The 20554-nt window shown below is 39.7% G+C and overlaps 1 protein-coding gene and 1 long non-coding RNA gene across 3 annotated transcripts in view; one reads left to right on the plus strand and one right to left on the minus strand.

The window, feature by feature from the left end:
* LOC138410439 (uncharacterized) overlaps positions 1-14841 on the plus strand; it is a 119768-nt gene extending 104927 nt beyond the window's left edge. For both annotated transcript variants that reach the window (XR_011243139.1, XR_011243138.1), the window contains exon 3: positions 12848-14841. This is a non-coding gene — a long non-coding RNA (uncharacterized lncRNA). The remainder of the gene's footprint in view (positions 1-12847) is intronic.
* LOC109635179 (chemokine-like protein TAFA-2) overlaps positions 10965-20554 on the minus strand; it is a 74919-nt gene continuing 65329 nt past the window's right edge. Inside the window, exons 4-5 of the mRNA XM_020096171.2 lie at positions 15917-16041; positions 10965-12242 (exon numbers count right to left, since the gene is read on the minus strand). Coding sequence (XP_019951730.1) covers positions 12231-12242; positions 15917-16041 — 137 coding nt within the window. The 3' untranslated portion in view covers positions 10965-12230. The remainder of the gene's footprint in view (positions 12243-15916; positions 16042-20554) is intronic.

Raw genomic sequence — 20554 nt, forward strand, 5'->3', positions numbered from 1 at the left:
AAACTGAGTGAAACTGATTATGTGACAGGGGTATAATTTTAAAGAGGGTTTGAATCCTTCAAACTTAATTGGATCACTGTAGTGCTGCCTTGAAACAGAGCTGTACCAAAATATGTAGCTGTAGAGGACCATTGGCGTCCATAGTTAGTCCACCCACTCTCTTACCAGATTGTTAGATCAGAACAGGGAGGGAAACATTCATCAAAAGACGTCAAACACAATCTTTGAAAATGTAAACCAAGTGCAAAGACATGGTGGTTTTTGAAGTCCTTCATTTGTTAGAAATGTTGCAGCTGGAGCAAGAATGTCCCTCAGGATACCTCATTCTGGCCTTAACTGTGAATACCTGCACCAAGGCCCAACAGTCCTGTTATATTAATTAAACAGCACCAAATTACACTCAAAGTTACACTGGTTGTGTACATCGGCAACACTGCGATGCCATAACCTCCTGAATTTAGCTGTGTGAGTCTGTTTGGATCCTTATATCTCACTCCATGAAACTTCGCTCTGTGACAAACACTGCGTCTGTGTTTGTCACAGACACTGAGTCTATGTTTAGAACAGAAATTCTCCTGAGTCTTGGATCCAGCACAAACTGCATGTGACTGTAATTATGCAAAAAAGTCATTAACTTAGGAAACAGTGTCTGTAAACAACAGCACAAAGATATCCTTCCTTTCCTCCCTATGTCTCTCCATCTATTACTTCTCTGCCTTTATCCCTCTCCAAATTTAACACAGGGGTCTTGGTGATGAGCGTCTGATTTTGAGAGAAGCGTCTGAAGTCGACAGAGGAAAACATCCGCAATATCTCACTAGCTGAATAAACAGCTGATGGCGCAGCAGGGGGAGCCGAATGGGTTTAATGAGTAGACTATGGCAACGTGACCCAGATCCAGTTTCTAGACTGTCACTAAGCTGCCTACAAAAACCAAACTGACAATACCAATCATCAGCAACAAGTCTCATTAATTACAGTGGTGACACTCACGGTCTCCATTCTCAAAATCGACCCAATCACTCTCCCCTGTGTCCGCCGTGTGTGAGTTAGATATCTCTCCCAATCGTTGTCCCCGTCTCCCCCTAATCTCCTCTACTTCTCCTCATCCCCCTATCTCTGCCTGGCTGTAATGCTCATACTCTGACTTGGCATCATCCCACCCTCACATCCTCAGTGATCCACGCTAAATGTCAACAACTGAATATTCATCACAACGCTGACACCCCTCCCCTTTGTCTCTCTAAATCTCATCCCAGACATGGGATTTTTTTTGTCACTTTCCCTGCACTGACTGATTATGAGCAGATTTGAATATTACCAGTTACAAATATTAGTAAAGTAATTTCCTGCAATATTCTGCTTCTCCAGCCTCATAGCAGATGAAAAAGATTGAAGCTTTCACTTAATATCAAGACAGTACAGTTGATTTACCATAACAGTATTTCACAATTCCTAGTTAAAGCTCTTTTGAGTTACAACTAATGTGCCACATAGGCATCTATTGTACATTTAAAAACTAAATACTGAATGTTCTTTAAAAAATGGTACATGGGATGAGAGACGGTCATAGCTTGCAAATTATTAGGGATAATATGTGTCTACTATTTCCTCTGTCTGTCTGTATGTGGCTCTCACATCTTGAGAACTTTTCATTTGATTATTTTCACTCTTAGCATGTTTATTCTTAATGGCTCATGGAAGTTAATTTTGGTGCTATTTGGACATGTAATATGTTCAATATGTATAAACTTTAAATAAACAGGCCGCCAGCATTTATCAACGTGCGGGACATTGTCTAAAACAGCTCATTCATAATAACAGCAGCAAATAGTGATGCTCCATTTAGTTTTTCTGTGGTTTGAGTGGATCTTTACTGAACTTTGATTAAACAGGTGAACAGCTCTTTGTTCAGCAGTGGTGGTTGTTTTATCGTTCCTGCAGCCAGTTTTTTACTTGTCATGGCTCAATTTCTGCAGGTCACTTTTAGAGTTTCAGAAAGAAAGCTGCCACCAGCTTCACCACAGGCCAAACAAACAGCCCTTTCTAAACAGGCAGGATAGAAAAAACAGCCTCTGCACTAGTATAGATTCAATCTTGAATAAATAGCCCCAAAAGAACAGAACAGAGAGCTTGTTTCCCACCTCTGGTTAACAGCGTGAACAGTAACCATTCATAGTGGTGACACAATCATTTACAACATAACCTTACACAGCAAACTAACACCCAGCAGGAAACTCAGTAGTGTACTATTCAGAGCCACCCTGAGGCATACAGTACAGAGACCTTCTACTGGACTCAATCTGAGAAGACAACCACAGAAAGTGGAGTGACCAAACTAGAAACGACAGGCCATCTGTGGCCCAGCACCCTGACTGAAACCTTTGGGTTATGTCTGAGTTACATTTTTCTCCCTGTCAAACTACTTCATAAATGAAGTTGCCACTTTGACCGTTGGGTGTCACCAGCCCTAAAGGAGTCGCCGTCTTCTGTTTGCTAAAGCTGCCTTTTCATTCTCATAGAAAAGACATCACAGCAGCAGTAAACACAAACAGTTGATATCTTTGAGGAAGGAAAATTATCTTTGAGGAGGTTTTGAAACTAACTTGAAAAGACACAAGAAGGTCAGACAGTTTACGCTTCAAATCTGTACCACAAGACAGGTGACATCACTTTTCTCTAAGCAAGTGCCATTCAGGGATGAGTGGAATTCGTAACATCTTTTTGTTGTCAAGCAAATATACAGCAGACTGCCTACTCATTAAGGAGGTCCCCAGAATGTATTTTTGACATCTGTTTTCACGCTATGAAAGGTTGAGTCACCTCTGTCTTATAAGGAATAAATGATCATTAGCAAGGCTGCACAGAGATGATGGTTGCACTGTTCATAACAATTAGTTAATTATCTAAGACAGGATATTATGATATCAATCTACTATGCATTTACTGAAAATCAATTGATGTCTGGTGGAAGCTGAGCAGTGAGCAATTTATTTTATCTGCTTCTGGAAGAAGTTTCTAAGTACTTTACTGAGGTGAAAGTACTTAAAATATATACAGTGTATATATATATATATATATATATATGTGTATGTGTGTGTGTGTGTGTGTGTGTGTCTACCATAAATATATTCATGTTCAAGTGCAAGTACTGCATTGAAAACCCTGCCTTTAGGTAAATGTACGTAGTATAATCCTGTAAAATATCAAAAGCAAACGGAGATTATTGGTACAGATGCATTAATGTGGAAACATTTTTACTATTGCAGCTTTTTAGCTGGGGCTACTTTTCAACTATTCAATATTAAGCTACTACTAATCACTGTTTTCATTATGCATTAATCTGCTAATTATTTTTCCTTATTCAATCACTCGTACAATTGATTGTTTGGTTTGTAAAACTTCAGAAAATTGTGAAAAATGCACATACACATTACACCCACAGAACAAATTGACTACTTCAACCTTCTTGTTTTCTCAGCCAACATCTTTGTTAATGTAATTAGTAGTATAATTACTTACAATGATAATAATTTTAATTAAAATGAACTGGTGGAACTATAAAATTCGTTGTTGCATGAAGTCACCAGCTCTCATACTGAAACAGAGACTGTTATTGTGAATAAAATGAGAGAAACTACAGAAACAAGTCGCCAGGTTGAATAATTTCATCCAAGTGCAGCTGTTGCTCAGGCTCATATTGACGTCTCTGTGAAAAAGAAGGCCTTGCCAGTCGTCTGTACAATCACAGGTGTCAGACTGTCTAGGAGAAGCCTTTTGAGCTTTGCCACAATAAACAAAGTGCGTAGGTTGTCTTTGCAATGCTGTTTGTGTCTCTGTGGACATGTGTGTCAACAGCCTGCCATAGTGAGTCTACATGTCAAGGATGTGAAAACCACAAGACCGCAGACACACACACACACACACACACACACACACACACACACACACACACACACACACACACACACACACACAAAGTCATTATGCAGCAGGTATAGAAGAGAGGTCATATTATCTGTGAGTCATCAGTGCAACTTTAATCACTGTGACTCTTATTTAACGCTCATTCAGGAGGGAATAGAAAGGGAAGCATACACCCCCTTTCATGCCTCCCCTGAAATGAATGGTACCGTCAGGGTTGGGCTGCCTTGCCTTTGTGTGTGTATGTGTGTGTGTGTCGATATCAGTAAGTATGTTTGAGTTAAGTGACAGGTTGAGACCACCATATAACGAACTCCTGGGGCCTGCACTGCTTATCAGTCTCTCACACACACACACACACAAACACACACACACACACACACACACACCATTTCCTACGCTGATCTGTTGAGTTCAATTGTAACCCGCTCAGATCTGCTCTGTTCTCCAAGTCTCACGACAGAATCCCTATTATTTTTAGACCATCACTTCGCACTAGCATCACAAGTCTCCTCCCTCTTTTATTTGTCTTTGTCTCTTTCCTTGCAATCCCCTCATGTCTTTATCTGAGTGTCAGGATCAAGACAAAAGAAGAGTTACGGCTATATGTCTGCATATCACACAACCTGGATGGTGCACTGAATCATCAAAGCATGGATGTGTTTCAGGAATTTTGTTTTTAGGATTTAAAGCAGGAAAAGGGTGTGGATGTGAGTGTGAATGGTTGTTTGTCTCTTTGTGTCAGCCCTGCAACTGGTGACCTGCCCCCCCATGACCCTCAAAGAACAACCAGTAGAGATGCTCTGATACCATTTTTCCTTTTCCAGTAATGACTGAAAAATCTTGATTTTGCGCATCATCAGTAGTTATGCCCTTGAAACTGAAGTGTTTTACATGGTACATGTACTTTCTAATGTAAACTATTGCCAAACTGCTGTCATTTTGGCTCAGGCTAACGCTACACTACCGCAAATCACTTCTTCGCTGCTCTGAAAACAGGACTTGCCAGTGTCAGTACAGTACAACTTCTGTTTCGCAGCTGCGAACAGGGAGCGATTTCCAGGAAAATAAATTAGCAGTTTTATCTGGGTGAAACTAATATACTTTAAAAAAATCTGCATGTACTTGTCAATGTCGGGATCTTTGGCAGTAAAATTGTAAAATGTCACAAAAATAACATTAATTGACAATGATAACAACAAGGTCTTGGCCTTCCACACTTGACTTGACTGTAGCACAATCACTAGGTTGTTGGTTCGATCCCTGGCTTGTCCTGTCCAAACGTCAAAGAGTTCTTTGGCAACACTAAACCCCATATTTCTCCTTTTTGGTCCAGCCTGGCATGGTAGCTCATTGCCATTTCTCTGTGAGTGTAATTTGAGTGGGTGAATGAGAGTGAAATTTGTAAAGTGCCTTGGTTGGAAGCACTATGTAAATGCAGTCCATTTAGTGCCACTTACATAGACAGCTGTGGGTACACTGTGTCCAACCTCTAACCATAATACCACAAAACTATCCACACACACAATCCATCAATCAGACACACTCCAACAAACATTTATTGGAATCTTTATCAATCTTTGCATTTGAACTCATGGTCTGATTTGGTTGTAACCAAAGCAGTGGTGTCCTTATGCTATTTGATTTCCCAAAAAGTCTAAATTACTTGAGTAAATTTGTAAAACACAGACATTTCTATGAAAATAAACCTACTCACAGTCACTGACAACACCAATCTTCTTTGTAGAGAAACTACTGACACTTTTTTTATGCTGTTTCTATAACTGTCTGCCTATAATGCACATTCAAGGTCAGATGTGATATCTGGCACAGTGACTAAATATCCACGTCTGCTTAACTTTGTTCAAAGTTGTCTCAGATATAATGCAAAAGCAGAATAAAGCATCTGTTTGACAATCGCTGCATGATTTATGTTTGAGGGAACAATCAAGACATACAGCTGTTCATTTTCTCTTCTGTGTCACTGGCACTGTGCTTCACACTGTGAATGGCAACACTGTTGGCACATGATGCATCACACTTGAAATAAATCATTGAGCTTAATATTCATGCTTGTCATCATCACATTATTGACATTTAAAAAAATGCCTGTCCTTTTAATTGTTTCAAAATGATGCAATGTTACTTAACATAATTAGTATAATTATAACAATTGAATGTGCTATAGTAATATAATTATATTCATAATTATTTTAACATGATTTGTCAAATGATGTGTATGTGTGCTATGCAGCCTATGAGGTCCGCAGGCCTCTGAAAATGGTTTAAGCAGGTGCAGAAGGAGCCATATGTAGGAAAATCTGAAGAATGAGCCTTGTAAGAGACAATTGATCAGATTATGAAAAGTACAGATTTTTCTGTAGTAACTACTGACAGATCTGTTAGGTAAGCTATTATGCACAATATAATGGTCCTGGCTCTTAGCTGATACAAATAAAATCACTGTTAATGGTTATAAGGAACCCAACAGAAAAAGCTTCAGGCTCGTCACAACTATATAAATTAAATATACTAGTGTTGGGGAAAAAGTTAAAAAGTTGTCGTTTCATTTGTTGATTATGGATAACAATTATGTTATGGGTATAATAATTTTAAATGATATTGTGAATTATTAAAACTGAAATAATCGTATAAATGAATGACCTTGTGCAGACAATGATCATGTTACTATGTGTAGTATTAAACTGATAACTTTGGATAAATAGATGAAATGACAGAAAATAAGCACCTATAATATGTATTTTGGAAGCTTTCTGACCACTAATGCAAAATCTGAAAGTTAAATTCTGTCCTGATCATAACATATGAAACAAGCCACGCTATACTTTTGAGTGTTCCAAGACCCTGCAAGTTCTGAACTCACTACATGTCAGTGAAACATGCGGACCCTGTCAAACATGTTTGTGCATGTCATTGTACTCCTGCTGTGTCATCTCCTCACTGTCCTAGTAGTGATGTGTCAGCATCTAATGTAGCCTATGTCATTGTTGCGGTCTTCTATAACATCTGCTCTGACATCTGCTTGTTAGCAGCAACCACTTTTGTGGCCAGCGCCACGTGGAGAGCACACCAACTAATCTCTGCGTCGTCTGGATATTCAGAGCAGATGACGAGATTAATGCTCAGCATCAGTGTTGAGACAGTTGGAGTGACACCTGACACCTTTAACCAGAACCGCTGTTAAATGCTTTGTATAACTACATCAGAACGAGGGTGACTTGGTATCAGAGGTGAAAGAGTTTCAATAAGCCTCACATGGTTGACTCATGATTGGATTCACACACAGCTTGAGAAACACCTTGCGAGCAGTTAACAAGTATACTCGGAAATTGAGGCTGTCATATCCTGATGTCAAAACCCTTACGCACATTTCTCTCTGTGTAATTATAGCAGTCTCTTGTGCACTCAGTACCTCGTTCTCGCCTCATGTGAGTGTATGTGTGAGAATCTGTATGTGGGTTTATTCTCTGTAATCTTTTAATGACATGCACTGACGACGCATTGAGGCTCAGGAACAGCCCAGGCCATGAAACACACAAACACACACACACACAGACACAGAGAAACACGCACAGACACTGACTCAGTGAAGGGCCGTGGCCTCTAAGGAGATTAGCCAAATCAGAAAAGCGTTTTAGAGAAAGGCAGCTTTAATGCAACACAACACAGATTTTAGTTTGTGTGTGTTGGTGCAGTGTAGAGGCTAGCTTTTAAAATGCATTGCACTACAGATTACAACATACATGCCTTTAAATGTAATTTGTGAGGTATTATTTTTGATTACTTAAAGTGAGTAATGTATTTTAAATATGTTGCATTCACACAATTCTGCTACCTGCAGAGACTGGTGACGTTTGGTCCAAAGGATGAAGATCCAATCTTTCCTTGACCTTTTATTTTACACAGTGTTATGTGAAGACCAGTAGACAAAAATATTACTTTGTGAATTTTTAACATTTTAGTTTCACTTCGTCTCTTTGCATAATCCTCTTTAAATAAAACCAGAAAAGACCATCCTTTTTTCCCCCCAAAGCATCAAAGAGGTGAGAAAGACAAATAACAAAAACCTAAATATGAAATGTCGCACAGAGAGAGGAAGTGAGCTAATATGCAAACACCTTGCAGCTCTTAAATGATTTAAAGGTTCCTAGACTTTTAAATCATTTGTGAAAAACTTGCATCATGCATGTTGTAAATTGTCTGGTTTGTTTGTTTTTATACCTTAAAAGCTAGCAGGCTAGCTACTATGCTAATAATGGTGAGCACTAATTTGCAACTAACAAGAACTAGAAACCACCATAGACTAAATAAAGATGGGCACCGCTTCTCCACTTCTTCCCAATATCCAGAAATGAAACTAAAATATCCTCGATATGAACGCTGCCATCTTGTGCATTTGGAGCTTGGGTCTGTGCAGTAGCGATCGGGGATGGAGCCAGAGCAGCGATGGCCCTCCAACACACACATTCACCCAATCTTTAGTCAGTTCTGATACTTTGTAGTGGTGTGTGTGTGTCTGTGTGTGTGTCTGTTTGCGTGCGTGTGTGTGCATCATAGCCTCAAATCCAACATGTTTGCAGCTCTCTCATCCTGAGCCCACGTGTGTCAACTCCTTCATCGTCACTTCTTCAACAGAGACATCCTGCCACTCAGTATCAACATCTATCATTGGCAATTGCATGTTTACAGTAAAGCACAACCCCTATGTGGATTCCATCTTTCAGATTACTGTACTGTCTATGAATGGAATCTATATTTAAACCTACATTAACCTTATCTTCCAGTAATACTCAATATGACAGTACTCTGCTCTCCTGGGTTGTGACTGAGTAGAAATTATCATCTGCTCAAAGCTGAAGCCAGAAATCAGAAATATGCACAGGATATATAGAGCATAGGTACGTATATAATCTGATTGGAGAGTAGAGTGCAGAACGTCACAGTCGACACTTGTCATGTTCCTGTGATCATTCGACGGTGATGCGTTGTTATCATTGACAGCTGTGGTACTGTAGTAGCATTTGTGTCAGGGTTTCTGCCACAGCGCTATATGGTCCAGTTGAAGTGGATGTGAGAAAATATGTTCTGACAAGGAAACATATTTTGTTCATGTACCAAGTTGAAAAACTAATGAGAGCCTCCCATTCCCTGTTTTAAAGCAACAAGAATATTTTTCTGTCCTTTTTATTTTATTCTGAACCAGGGACAGTGAATTCTGGAGGCCAATACTGATGGATTCTTCTTTTTAAACATACAGTGGTGTTACCAGCACACCAGAAGAAAAACACAGTAGCCTAAGGTTCTCTCTGAACAAGACACAAATTGTCCCAAACTCGTGATCTCACTCCTTTCACAGATGATTAACTGATCACTGTATTATTTGTACAATTCAAATAGAAAGGATTTATGAAACAGAAACCTCTATGTTGTAATTAATGAAAATTCTGAGCTTTTCCTCATTTATGAGACAAGATTAAGAAATTAATTCTCAATATGTCTGGACTTGACAAGTTTAAATTCTCATGTTATTGATCATTCTGGTTTTACTGATGCACATAACATCCAATAACTAAACCCATAGAGTTGAAGACATCAGGGTGAAAGAATGTAACCACATCAGGACACATAAGAGTAACAAGTAATGATATGAGGTTGCTCCGGTCCATTAAATACAGAATCCCACAGTCATAAATTGTGAATTTGTTCCATATGAGCCTCTAACAATCCAAACTGTAAACACAGCAGAACATCAGTTTGTTTGTGCTGACAGGCACCAGAGATATTTGACTGGCTTATGTGTCAAGTCTGTCATGAATGGTTCAACAAGATATGTATTTCAGTCTGTGTATTTGAGGAAGAGGGAAGAAGTGAGACTCATTAAGTTCCATGTCAGCAGCCGTTTAATGCAAATACGATCCAAAAGTTCAATTCTCTTGCCTCAGTGCTGGAGGCCTAATGCTTTGGTGTTATCCGCCATACGTAGGTCCGTTACATTCCTGTGAACATGATATTCTAAGTACATCTTGAGGGAATTTCTTCAAATTTAGTGCAAACTTTCACTTCTCACAGATGATTTTTGTAGTTGAGTGTTGAAGGTCAACATAACGGCGAGTAATTATACTTTGATAATGCCTCCAAGACTAAATATTTTCCATACTTAATACTTGTAAGAAGTTTGTTTGGTCAGGATTGAAGGAAACTGATTGTTTTACTATTTTATTTGAAATTTTTCACTGGTAACAAATCTCATCAAAGTTACTTTACTCTCAGATATTTGTGATTATAGCTTATTCTAATCACAGTAGTGACACAATTGGTCATCTCGGTTTTGCAGGCAAACAGTTGAAACAGTGTTTTCCACAGACTTAAATTCACTCGTCAGCATAGATGCTACTATAGCATCGGTTGTATTAAAACCACTGAAGGCTTTCCTCAATAGAAAATGTGTTTTGTTTTTCCGCTTGTCTCCCGACTGGCTTCTGTGATAGACAGTAATAGTCAGATGGTTCGTCCAATCATCTGCTAAGAATTGGTTTGAATGCGCCTGCTCCTTTTTCAAACAGTTTCCAACGAAGCCTTCCCAGATGGTTCCATGTAACTGGTGCATCAGGTTAAACAAACATAGAATCTCTGCCAATTTACAATCACTGTGGAAAAAACTCACCTGTTGATCCAGCTGCACAAAATCCCAGAAATATAGAGCCACAACATCCTGCAATCAATCTTGTTTACCAGGGTTTGTTTTCTCAGTCCTGGCTGAAATGTGCAGCATACAAATATCCTTTCTTCCTTCCTCATATGCTTGGGATTGCTGTGGTGTAAAATCCAGCCAAGAGTGCATGTTCCTCCTGTAATACTGCTCGGATTGTTCAGCACTACACGCAGCTCAGTAAATGCTATTCTCTGAACTCTAACCAGCTAATTAATGACATGTCACACATCGCAGATGACGCCCAGGGAAGTGCAGCATTTCATATTTGGAGATTTTTCTCTCTATGACAAAATAGTCTGCAATGCTGTTTGTCAGAAGCAGGAAAAAAACGATAACTTTAATGTCAAGATGAGAAAAAAAGTGTGAAAAATAAGTTGAATTACAGTTGATGACATTTTCGAGCCAAAACACATTTACACCAGTGGTTCCAAATTGATTCTATTAAGTCGCTATTTGCGACAATGTTTCTTTAGAAATGAATTAACACACACAATTTGGGCAATGATACACTCCTTTGGATTTATTAATTGCAGTTTTATGCACAGTATATAATGTGTGGTGCACTGTGAGTGGAGTGTGGAGCACTTAATAACGACCCTTAATTTAACCTGAATCTTCACAAAAGAAAATAATTTTGTGAGGCTGAGGCGAAATTGAGAGACATTTCGTTTCCTTTGAAAGGTTTTATTAATTTCGTATAATACTGACACATGTACTCAATAGCGGTTAACAGGCGTTTAAAAACACAGATATTAAAACCATTAGAGCATCAATTTATCTTTAGCCCCGTTGATTCCATGAACCATTTTTACACGTTTACATGTTTCAATATACCGTAACATCTACTTGGTATTAGTCTAACCTCACCCCTGAAAGGATTTTTTATTCCTTTGTCAACGAAACTAAAGAAAATAGACGACTGACAAACTGTCTCCCCCATTTTGAAAAATGGCGTGTGTTGAGCCACAAACCATTCAAGGTAAAATATGTTCATGGAGGTGAAATCAGGAAAAGAAAAGGTTCAGGTCTGAGAAACAATTTGACAGCATCAAGTGTGTTGTATGTGGCACAATTAAATTTAAATATTTCAACCGGATTAATACCGCCATTCTGCATCCACTCCCTTATTTTTGTTTAGTTTGTAATACAGGATAGGGGTCTTCAAACCAGATCCCCTTCATTCATTCCCAGTATGCATATGGAACACAACTAAGCCATAGAAGAGAGATGAAGTCTACAGATTGTTGGAAAGAAAGATGTTTTTTTTGTCATCTAATCCAGTGCGGTTTAGGTCATAGTTCACTTTGTTGAAGTTTGTAGTAGCCGTAAAGGATTGTGGGTAATGCAGTCCTCTGCACTTACAGACAAAGGACACTCAGTTGTGTTAAAGGTGAAGGCAGCCAGTGTTAGAGTCCTGTCTCTTCAGCCGCCATGTCTCGGGATATCCTCAGCAAAATGAAACAATTACTGGTTCCTCATTGAAGTCCATCTGAGTGTGTTTCCTCACCACTGGTCCATTGTGCTGTGTCAGCATCTCCACCGTTTTCTCGTTCTTGTTTTGAGACGGGTAAGACTATCGGGTCACCTGGAACGGGAAGAAGAAAAGTAGGTCACTGAAAATGGCCCGCAAAAAGAGCGAGGATGAAGTCTGTAGCGGTAAAGGTCACAAAACAGAGTATGAGGCCAGTGCTGCTTGTTCATGTCAACTGGAGGTTTTGAATAATGTGCTGTGGAGCTGCGCAGCCCACTGTTTTGGAAACTATCGGGAGTGATTCTTGCTGGTGGAGCACCGACAACGTGGCGAGCGCGGCCTCTTTCTCCTCTGGCAAGAGACTAAACAAGACACAGCTTGAATCGTGGAAGTAAACCCACAATGCCTCACTCTCAGCGCCTGGCCCGCTGCCATGTCATTTCGTCTGTTTGTCGAGACGGCTGCTCTAATCACATGGCCTCTTCATCTCGTCTGTCCCTCTTTCCATTTTCTTTGCTCGCACACTCACTTTTGGTTTGTATCAAACCATTAGGAGACTTTTTCTTCCAGCCAACGACCTAACGGACACAAATTGCTGTATAACTGCCAGTGCTTAGGCCTGTAATAGGCCAGACTCTCCATGACAGCTTTTCTGTTTGCCTCTCTCTCTCTCTCTCTCTCTCTCTCTCATTGTGTTTCTTTGTGACTTCCCCCCTTAGGCCTCCAAAACATGCTGTCCCCCCTGTATTTTCCTCTTGAGGGAGTGAGCTTTTTGTCCGACCCAGGTTCCAGCTAACAAAGTGTGAAGGCCAGCCATCACTGAGAGAGAGCTCAGAGGAGTGTTTCCTCCAAGCTGGCAGCTTCTCTACTGTATCTGCTCTCAATAGGCTCCAGGCCACCCTTCCTGGGCCCGCTCCCACCGCCTTCAGGCATCTACTCCTGTGGCTCATCAAAGAGTCTGCAGGCGTTTATTGTCGTGCCAGTTCACTGTGCGTGCACAATGCTACATCTCTGTGCCTGCTATATGCTTTAAGGTGCTATGTCAAAGTCCCTTTAGGTGTTTGTCGGCTTGTCTGTTTGAATATTCCTGCAAGAGGCGGTTTTGTGCCCATTTAGAAAGTGGATTTAGATCTTACAAGAGCACACAAGCAGTGTTTGAATATCATCTCCATTGGCCCACAAGTGTCACATTTCCTGTTTCTTTTACTATCTACACAAATGGCTGCTCTTATTGCCATAAGGCAGATGTCGCCCTCTCTCCTACTAAATTCTAAATTAATGATCTAGAAGTTACTTATAATTACTTTTAACAAGCTTTTTTGTAGGTTTGTACAGTTTGTATTGTTTCATAAAGGAGAAAGATGCTTGCAGAATATGTTTGCCTTAAGAGGTTTATGGTGTGTGCACACTGCCACATCTGTTTAGTGTTGATGTAAGCAGACTGCTTACAGAGTAAATTACATATGTGACTGAAATCGACTTGTCATTTGTTTTCTTAATATGTGTAGATGACTGCAGGTACACACACACACACACACACACACACACAGACACACACACACACACACACACACACACACACACACACACACACACACACACACACACACCCACCCTCTTGCTTTGCAGTCTATGACAGCTCAGTGGCCTGGCAGCCCAGCCGTGTCTGTCTGCTCATCCATATGATATTATTTGGCATTGATCGAGCTGTCTTCTATCCCTTCCCTCTCTCCTCCCTCTGCCCTCCTCCTCTCCTCCTCTCCTTTGCTCCTAGCCAGAAATGGCAGGAAGGGCAGAGAGTGCCAACCCCTCTTTTGTGGTTTCTCCTGCTCTGTTTGCTGTGTATAAAAATAAGCTCTTCATCAGCTGACCAGCTCCAGCATTTTAGTTTTCAAAGTGTTATTCTTTTAACACACCTCTGCCTTCAACCTTTCTTCTCCACTTTCTACTTGTTACTTGTTGTTTTCTTTCTCATCCATCTTCACCTGCCCCTTTCTTCTGCTGCTCTTTGTATGTGTGTGTGTGTGTGTGTGTCTCACTCTCCCCCCTCTCATCCTCTTTCCCTCTCACCTCATCGTCAGTTTCAATTTACGAGCGGGTCTTAATGGGACTATAAGAGAACGTTCGATGCTATTGATCTGGATGCCTGCTCATCTTGACCTCAGCGTACCACATCAGAGGAGAAAAAAAACATCACTCTTTTCATCATCAGGCAAACACATCAGCTAACACACTCAAATAGTGTACACACACACACACACACTCACACACACACACAACAGACACACACACAGGCACACGCAGATCATTGATCAAAGACCTGAATGCAAGAGGCAGCAAATATTTGTGCTCTTTCAAGCTATGACAGAGTCAGTGAAATAAAACGATGCCTGGCTCCAACTGGTTTGCTTTGATCATGTTCAGGAAATTATAAATGCACACTTTAGAACTAAACGCATCAGATCTGATATATGCAGCAGCTTCTCAACAGCATTCACATATTCAGAAATTGATTACCCTCTTTCCTCAATTATGCCTATTACCTACTCTAAGACCACCCTGTCATTTTCTGCTAGTCTCTTTTCTCTTTTTGTATTCCTCTGTAATGAGAGCTATAACTTGAAGAAGTTCAGTTACACTCATGAGCAGCTTAACACGATTCGAGATGGGGCCCTTCACAGCAGAGAAAGTCTTTCAGGGTGAGAATAAGAGGAGGTGCTGTTGAGGAGGAAAGAAGGAGAGAGTGTAACTTGAGGGGCGAGATCCACTTTGCTGGGTGAGAGGTGAGCAGAGGAAAACGTAGGGAAGGAATTCTTTATCAGCCATAGGTGATAGAGAATGGTGTTTTAGGGAAAGAGACAGCGGTAAAGAGAGAGGAGACCTCGTGAGTTGAAAGCTTTTCTTATCCCTCTCTTTTTGCCCAAGGAGATGCACTCTCTCTCCTCCGACCACGCCTACGATTAATTATTTAGGCAGAAAACAAAGGTCTGCACCCAGCCATGAATAATGGAAGGTGAGAAGGCAGGGAGAAGGATGGAGGTTAGAAACAGAAGCACACAGCCACAAGAGGTGAGTCTCGCACAAATATTCCCCCCCTTCCTATGGCAGACAATTCAGAGGCTGCTCGGGTCAAGCCACTGAGGGGACGCCAACAGGTGCCGACAGAGGCCGAGCAGGAAAGATTTATGATGTACATCCACACCTACACAGACAAATGGAGAGTGCCGGAAAAAATGTGGAGAAATGAACATGCACAAACTGCACATACAGTATTACGGGTGAATTGGAGCATAAAAACTATCCAAGGACAATTCCCACTCTCGTGTATCCAACGTGGTGAGTTGTTTTTGTATCGAGTCAGATGGCATGCCAGTCAAACCCAGGGAAGCAGGGCAAGTGGGAGTGAAGGGAAGTGTGATGTTCTCTCTCCCTCAATGTGTGTGTGTGTGTGTGTGTGTGTGTGTGAGTGAGCCTTGTTCCTGTTCCTGGCCTTATTTTTCTTCAGAGAATGTTTGATGTTAGATCCAAGATGGGGCGGGGGGAGAAAGTAAAGAGAGAAATTGGGTGAGAAAAAGAATGATAGGGAGTGGAAAGGAGAAACAAATGAGGGTAGAAACTAATAAGAAGTGAGAGGACAGATGTATATAACAGGAGATACATGGAAGTGGGTCACTGACCGTGTGTGTGTGTGCATGTATATATATAAAAGAGGGATGGGAAGAATGTGTGCAAGATAGAAGAGAGGGAAATAGAAATATAAAATATAGAAATACTATGTGCACACCGACCTTTGTGGTCTTGACTTTGTTGCCTGTGCTGCAGCTCCATCCTGTGAGGTCTGGAAGAACCTTGCACTCCTCGCTGTCCATACATGGGTGCATCTGACACCACCACTTCTGGGCTACAATGGAGGCTGGAGGGGTGGAGAGAGAGAGAGAGAGATTTATTTTGGTACAGACATGACTCAATATTCCTGGGTATGTTTTCAATGGGTTTCCTCAATGCATATTCCTGAGCCTTGACATCAAACTTTCATTCGCCAAATTTCCATCCAAATGTGCAAATTTGAAATTGACTTCCAGGCAGCAAAAGATATTAAGTGCTTTAATTTCTGTTCCCATCCAGTACCATTATGCTAATATTGGGGGTTGGATGATAAGATGATGTAATTAGAAGAATTACCTCAGTCAAACCTCATATCAACAAATCTGACATTTCTGTTTGTTTCATGTGTTTATATGAGAAACATCAGAGTCTCTAGCAGTTCACACACATCTGATGTTTCCATCATGTTTTCAGAAGTTTAAGTCACACACTTCATCTTTGTCATGATTCATTCACATCTGTAACCATTGCACTGTGTTGCACTTTGTTTGCTTCTGTCATCACACCAGCTTTTCCACAGGGGAAAACTGTAAAGCACTTGTTTTTTGGCACTTGTATGTGCTTCACAAAAGGTTAAAACAACAATAAAATTACATCAAATTTTAAAACCAAATCACATAAATTATTTGTTTCTTTTAAGAAGCACATTTTAAGGAGAGATGTCTTATTTCAGCTAGTAAGTCATTCCGGAGTTTGGGGGCCCGTAGTGCAAAAGCATGACAGTCTTCACCAAAGTCTTAAAAGTCATCAATAAAATCTTAAAATCAATGTGAACGAACAAGAAGCCAATGCAGTGAGGCTTGAATCTGTTTATATGGCAACTGGCAACAATATTAAAACTGTCTTTATTAAGTATATATAATAATAATTATACATTATTGTTTTGTGAAATTGTTGGTCTCAAAGTGCCCATTTAAAATCCAGAATGCCTTCATGTAACTAAAAAACATTTAATACCATATCGATGTAACTATCAAGATATAGTTCACACCCCCCACCCCTGTTATCCTCCAGGGTATATGAAATGTTCCCTTTGTAAAATCTGACTGCCTTTTAGCAATAAAGAACGAATGCTTGTGCTCTCTTTGGAAATCACTTTTAAAAGCAGATTCTTATTGTATATGTGTGAGTGTCTTGTGAATGTACTGTAATTACTAGATGAAGAATCATTGACATTTTCTGTTCAACTAAAATGAACAAAACTGGGGCCAACACACGAAAGAGATATTTGATATATGTTGTGATCATAATGGTTTGAAACACATCAAATCAGATCAAAAATGAAATCGATAAAGTGGCTGTAGCAAATATCACAGAAAAACCGAAAAAGAAAATGATCATCAAAAAAAGAGAAATAACAAAAAACACCCATCACAGCATAGAAGATGACTGGATGTGCTAATATATAAAGGTTCTCCAAAGACTTGGTGGGTTTTTTTATCAGTCTGTTGGGAGGTAATTAGATGTTTAGCATGTAAGCATTTAAGTAACTGTCACTAGAACTTAGTAATCAAACACTTAATAAATAAACAGCCATTTATCCTGTGACATAATTCCCAGAGGATTAGTAGAAATCTCTGCACAGTCCAACTCAACAGCAGTAATTTCTCAGGAAGTATTTGAAAAGTAATTAATCAAAAAAATGAAAGGTATGTTAGTCATATTGAATGGTAAGAGTCATCACGTGGTCTGTCAGACGGCTCAGTGTTGATGTATTGCCAGCAAAACACAATTTCCATGGTTAATACCCTCATTATAATGAGTAAACAATATGATAAACTATAAACTTGAGGGATGTTCCAATACTATTTATTTTTTGCCCAATACCGATTCCAATACCAAGATTTAGCAAATTGGCCGATACTGAGTACTGATATTATTTTAAATGAATCTTGGAAAATACTTAGTCTTGCACATGGTGCCTGTTGCTGTTTTACTTGCTAGCATGAATATTACCACATTGCTGACATTTTAGATACAGAAGCTCTGGCTAATGCTACACTACCGAAAATCCCGTCTTCTTCTTTGCCACTCCAAAAGCAGTGCTTGCCTGCAGCAGTGCAAGGCAACAGCTGTTTTGGGGCAGTGAAGAAGAATTGATTTGTAGCATAAGAAAATTGCAGTTTCATCTGGAAATGAATGTACTTTAATCATGGATTGGATCGGTTAATAGATTCACATACTCTCCAATGCCTGACGCAGCATTTTCTGCAGCATTGGAGCCACTGCTGATGCTGTAATCGGTATCGTAACATCTCTAATAAACTCATATTAAACCACAAACATGTAGTAGTTTTGTGGTTGATCTTAGAGAATCATTGGCACATCTCGTTCCTGTGTTTGCTCAGTTCAATTTGTGGCGGTGTGTGCAAGTTAACTATGATTTTTGAATTTTAACTCAAAGTTTACTTTCTTATCTTTCCCTGTCTTAAACATAAAATGCAGGGTTGTGTGGTGTGAGTATGTCACATTAATTTCGAATTAAGACTAATTCGAACATGATTCCACTCAAAAGCATGAAACAACAGGGCTGCAGAGACTGCGGTCTGTGATTTCATCAAGCACCACTCATCGTAGCTGCAGGGGTTGCACAATACTGATTTTGTGTACACAGAAACAGTAGCCAGGGGGATTTTCCGGGTGTATGGGTAAATTCTGTTGCTTTGAATTGTCAGCACTGTTGCAAAACAAAGCCAAATAAACATTTGGGTATACAGAGTCAACCTTTCATTCATTGTCAACAAAGCAGCTCAACACTTTCTGTAGATTATGTTTGTTATCATGATTCATGTTGGCAGAGTTTCATCTTATCAGAGCATCGACTGAAGTCTCAAATACACAATTATTTGCTGAACTGTGAAGCAACTGTTATTTTCACTGTACCGAATTGTTCCGATTCGTGTTATATATCTTTACAATTTATGTGGGTAACGGCCACAGTAGGCATTTCATTACTTTAAAATTGCTTGTAGCTGCAATAAAACATTTCGCCATCCATCATCTTTATAACTCGTCTGAATTTGTCACAAAAGTATAATGGACTGAGGCTGCATTTATAATTAATCAGGCTCCTGAAGTTAGCAGCAGGAAACAGTGTTGGAGAGAAAAACAGGGACAGACGGAGTACTGCTCCAGTTTGTCTGTTTTTGTTTTATGCATTTCTAGTCAGTGATAGTACAAGGACACCAACTGTACATTGGCCACCAAGTTCCACAAAGTTCTAACATCATGTCTTCGCTATTTGTATCGAAGTTAACTTCAATCATTTGTTTTTATTTAATCCTCATATTGTCGTCCCATCTGACACGGGCTGGTTTGCCTGTTTGAAAAGCATCAAGTAATTATCTGACACATTTGTGAAGAGCAAAAATTATAGATTTTTGACTATAGATATGATCAGAGGAACATACATTGATTTATTATGTTTTAATGGCAGCACATAATGACACCTGTTGTCTTCGTGTCAAAATCGATCTTCTAGAAAGCAAAATAGTGGGACTCATTGCAACACCAGGTCAAATTTGACCCGAGAATATGAGTAAAACACCCTCAATTAATTGAAAGTATGTGATCATCAATTTTCATTGGGAAGAGCATGAAAAAAAGATTTGGAAACAAGTGAAATTTGAACTGAGGAAAACAGGAAGGTTACATCCTCATTAAAGAGAAGCACACACCGGACCACGTGTTTAAAATAGATGAGCGTATGTTACATAGTACAATAATATACAGTATTTCATATAGGATTTGCCATTTGTGAAGATTACTGTGTTAGAAAGGGCCAGTGAGAAACAATTATATTTCAGTAAGTGACACTTACTGAAGGAATTGACTATTTGCAGCAAATGGCTTTGCTCTTCCAATGAACCCTAAAAGAATACATACAGCAATGTGGTCTCTGCTGAGAGAACTAACCTCCCCACCCCCTAAGAAGAATTACATATATCTTTAGGACCACCAGCAGTTGTCGTGAGCAGGCGGTTGGGGTGGTGGAGCAAAAAAAGATTAATTTATGCTGCTTTTATGTAAGAAAAAACGATGTAACCACCTTTGCACATACTATGCGTCCTATACGTTTGTTTGGTTTTTAGCCAATACATCATCTAGAGGTCAGCACAGAGTCGAGACAACAAATATGGCGACTGTATAGGAGGTAATGATAATGTACCTGCTGTTTGTCCCTTTGCTCAGGAGAAGTAACATCATATAAACGCCTTTAATTTCTTAACAATTAGCAAATTTTCTCCTTGAAAAAGTCTCACTTGAATCATTGGCTACACTGCCCCCCCGACAATTTCCACTTGTTCTGCTCTGTTTTATCTGAAAGTTTATAGAGGACAAATACGGATGAAATTAGCACAGAGTACGGACAGAAGGCTCTGTCCATTTCTGTATACGTATCTGACGTTGAGCATGAATTCTCAGTGAAAATAATCTGGTCACAGTAGCTGTAGTATCCTGGAATATGATTGGATTTTACTCGTCAGCTGGTTGTCAAACAGGTAAAGAAGAAGCCAGTTATAAAAGCATTAATAAGGACA

The sequence above is a fragment of the Paralichthys olivaceus genome, chromosome 6, assembly GCF_024713975.1.
Source record: "Paralichthys olivaceus isolate ysfri-2021 chromosome 6, ASM2471397v2, whole genome shotgun sequence".
NCBI lineage: Eukaryota > Metazoa > Chordata > Actinopteri > Pleuronectiformes > Paralichthyidae > Paralichthys > Paralichthys olivaceus.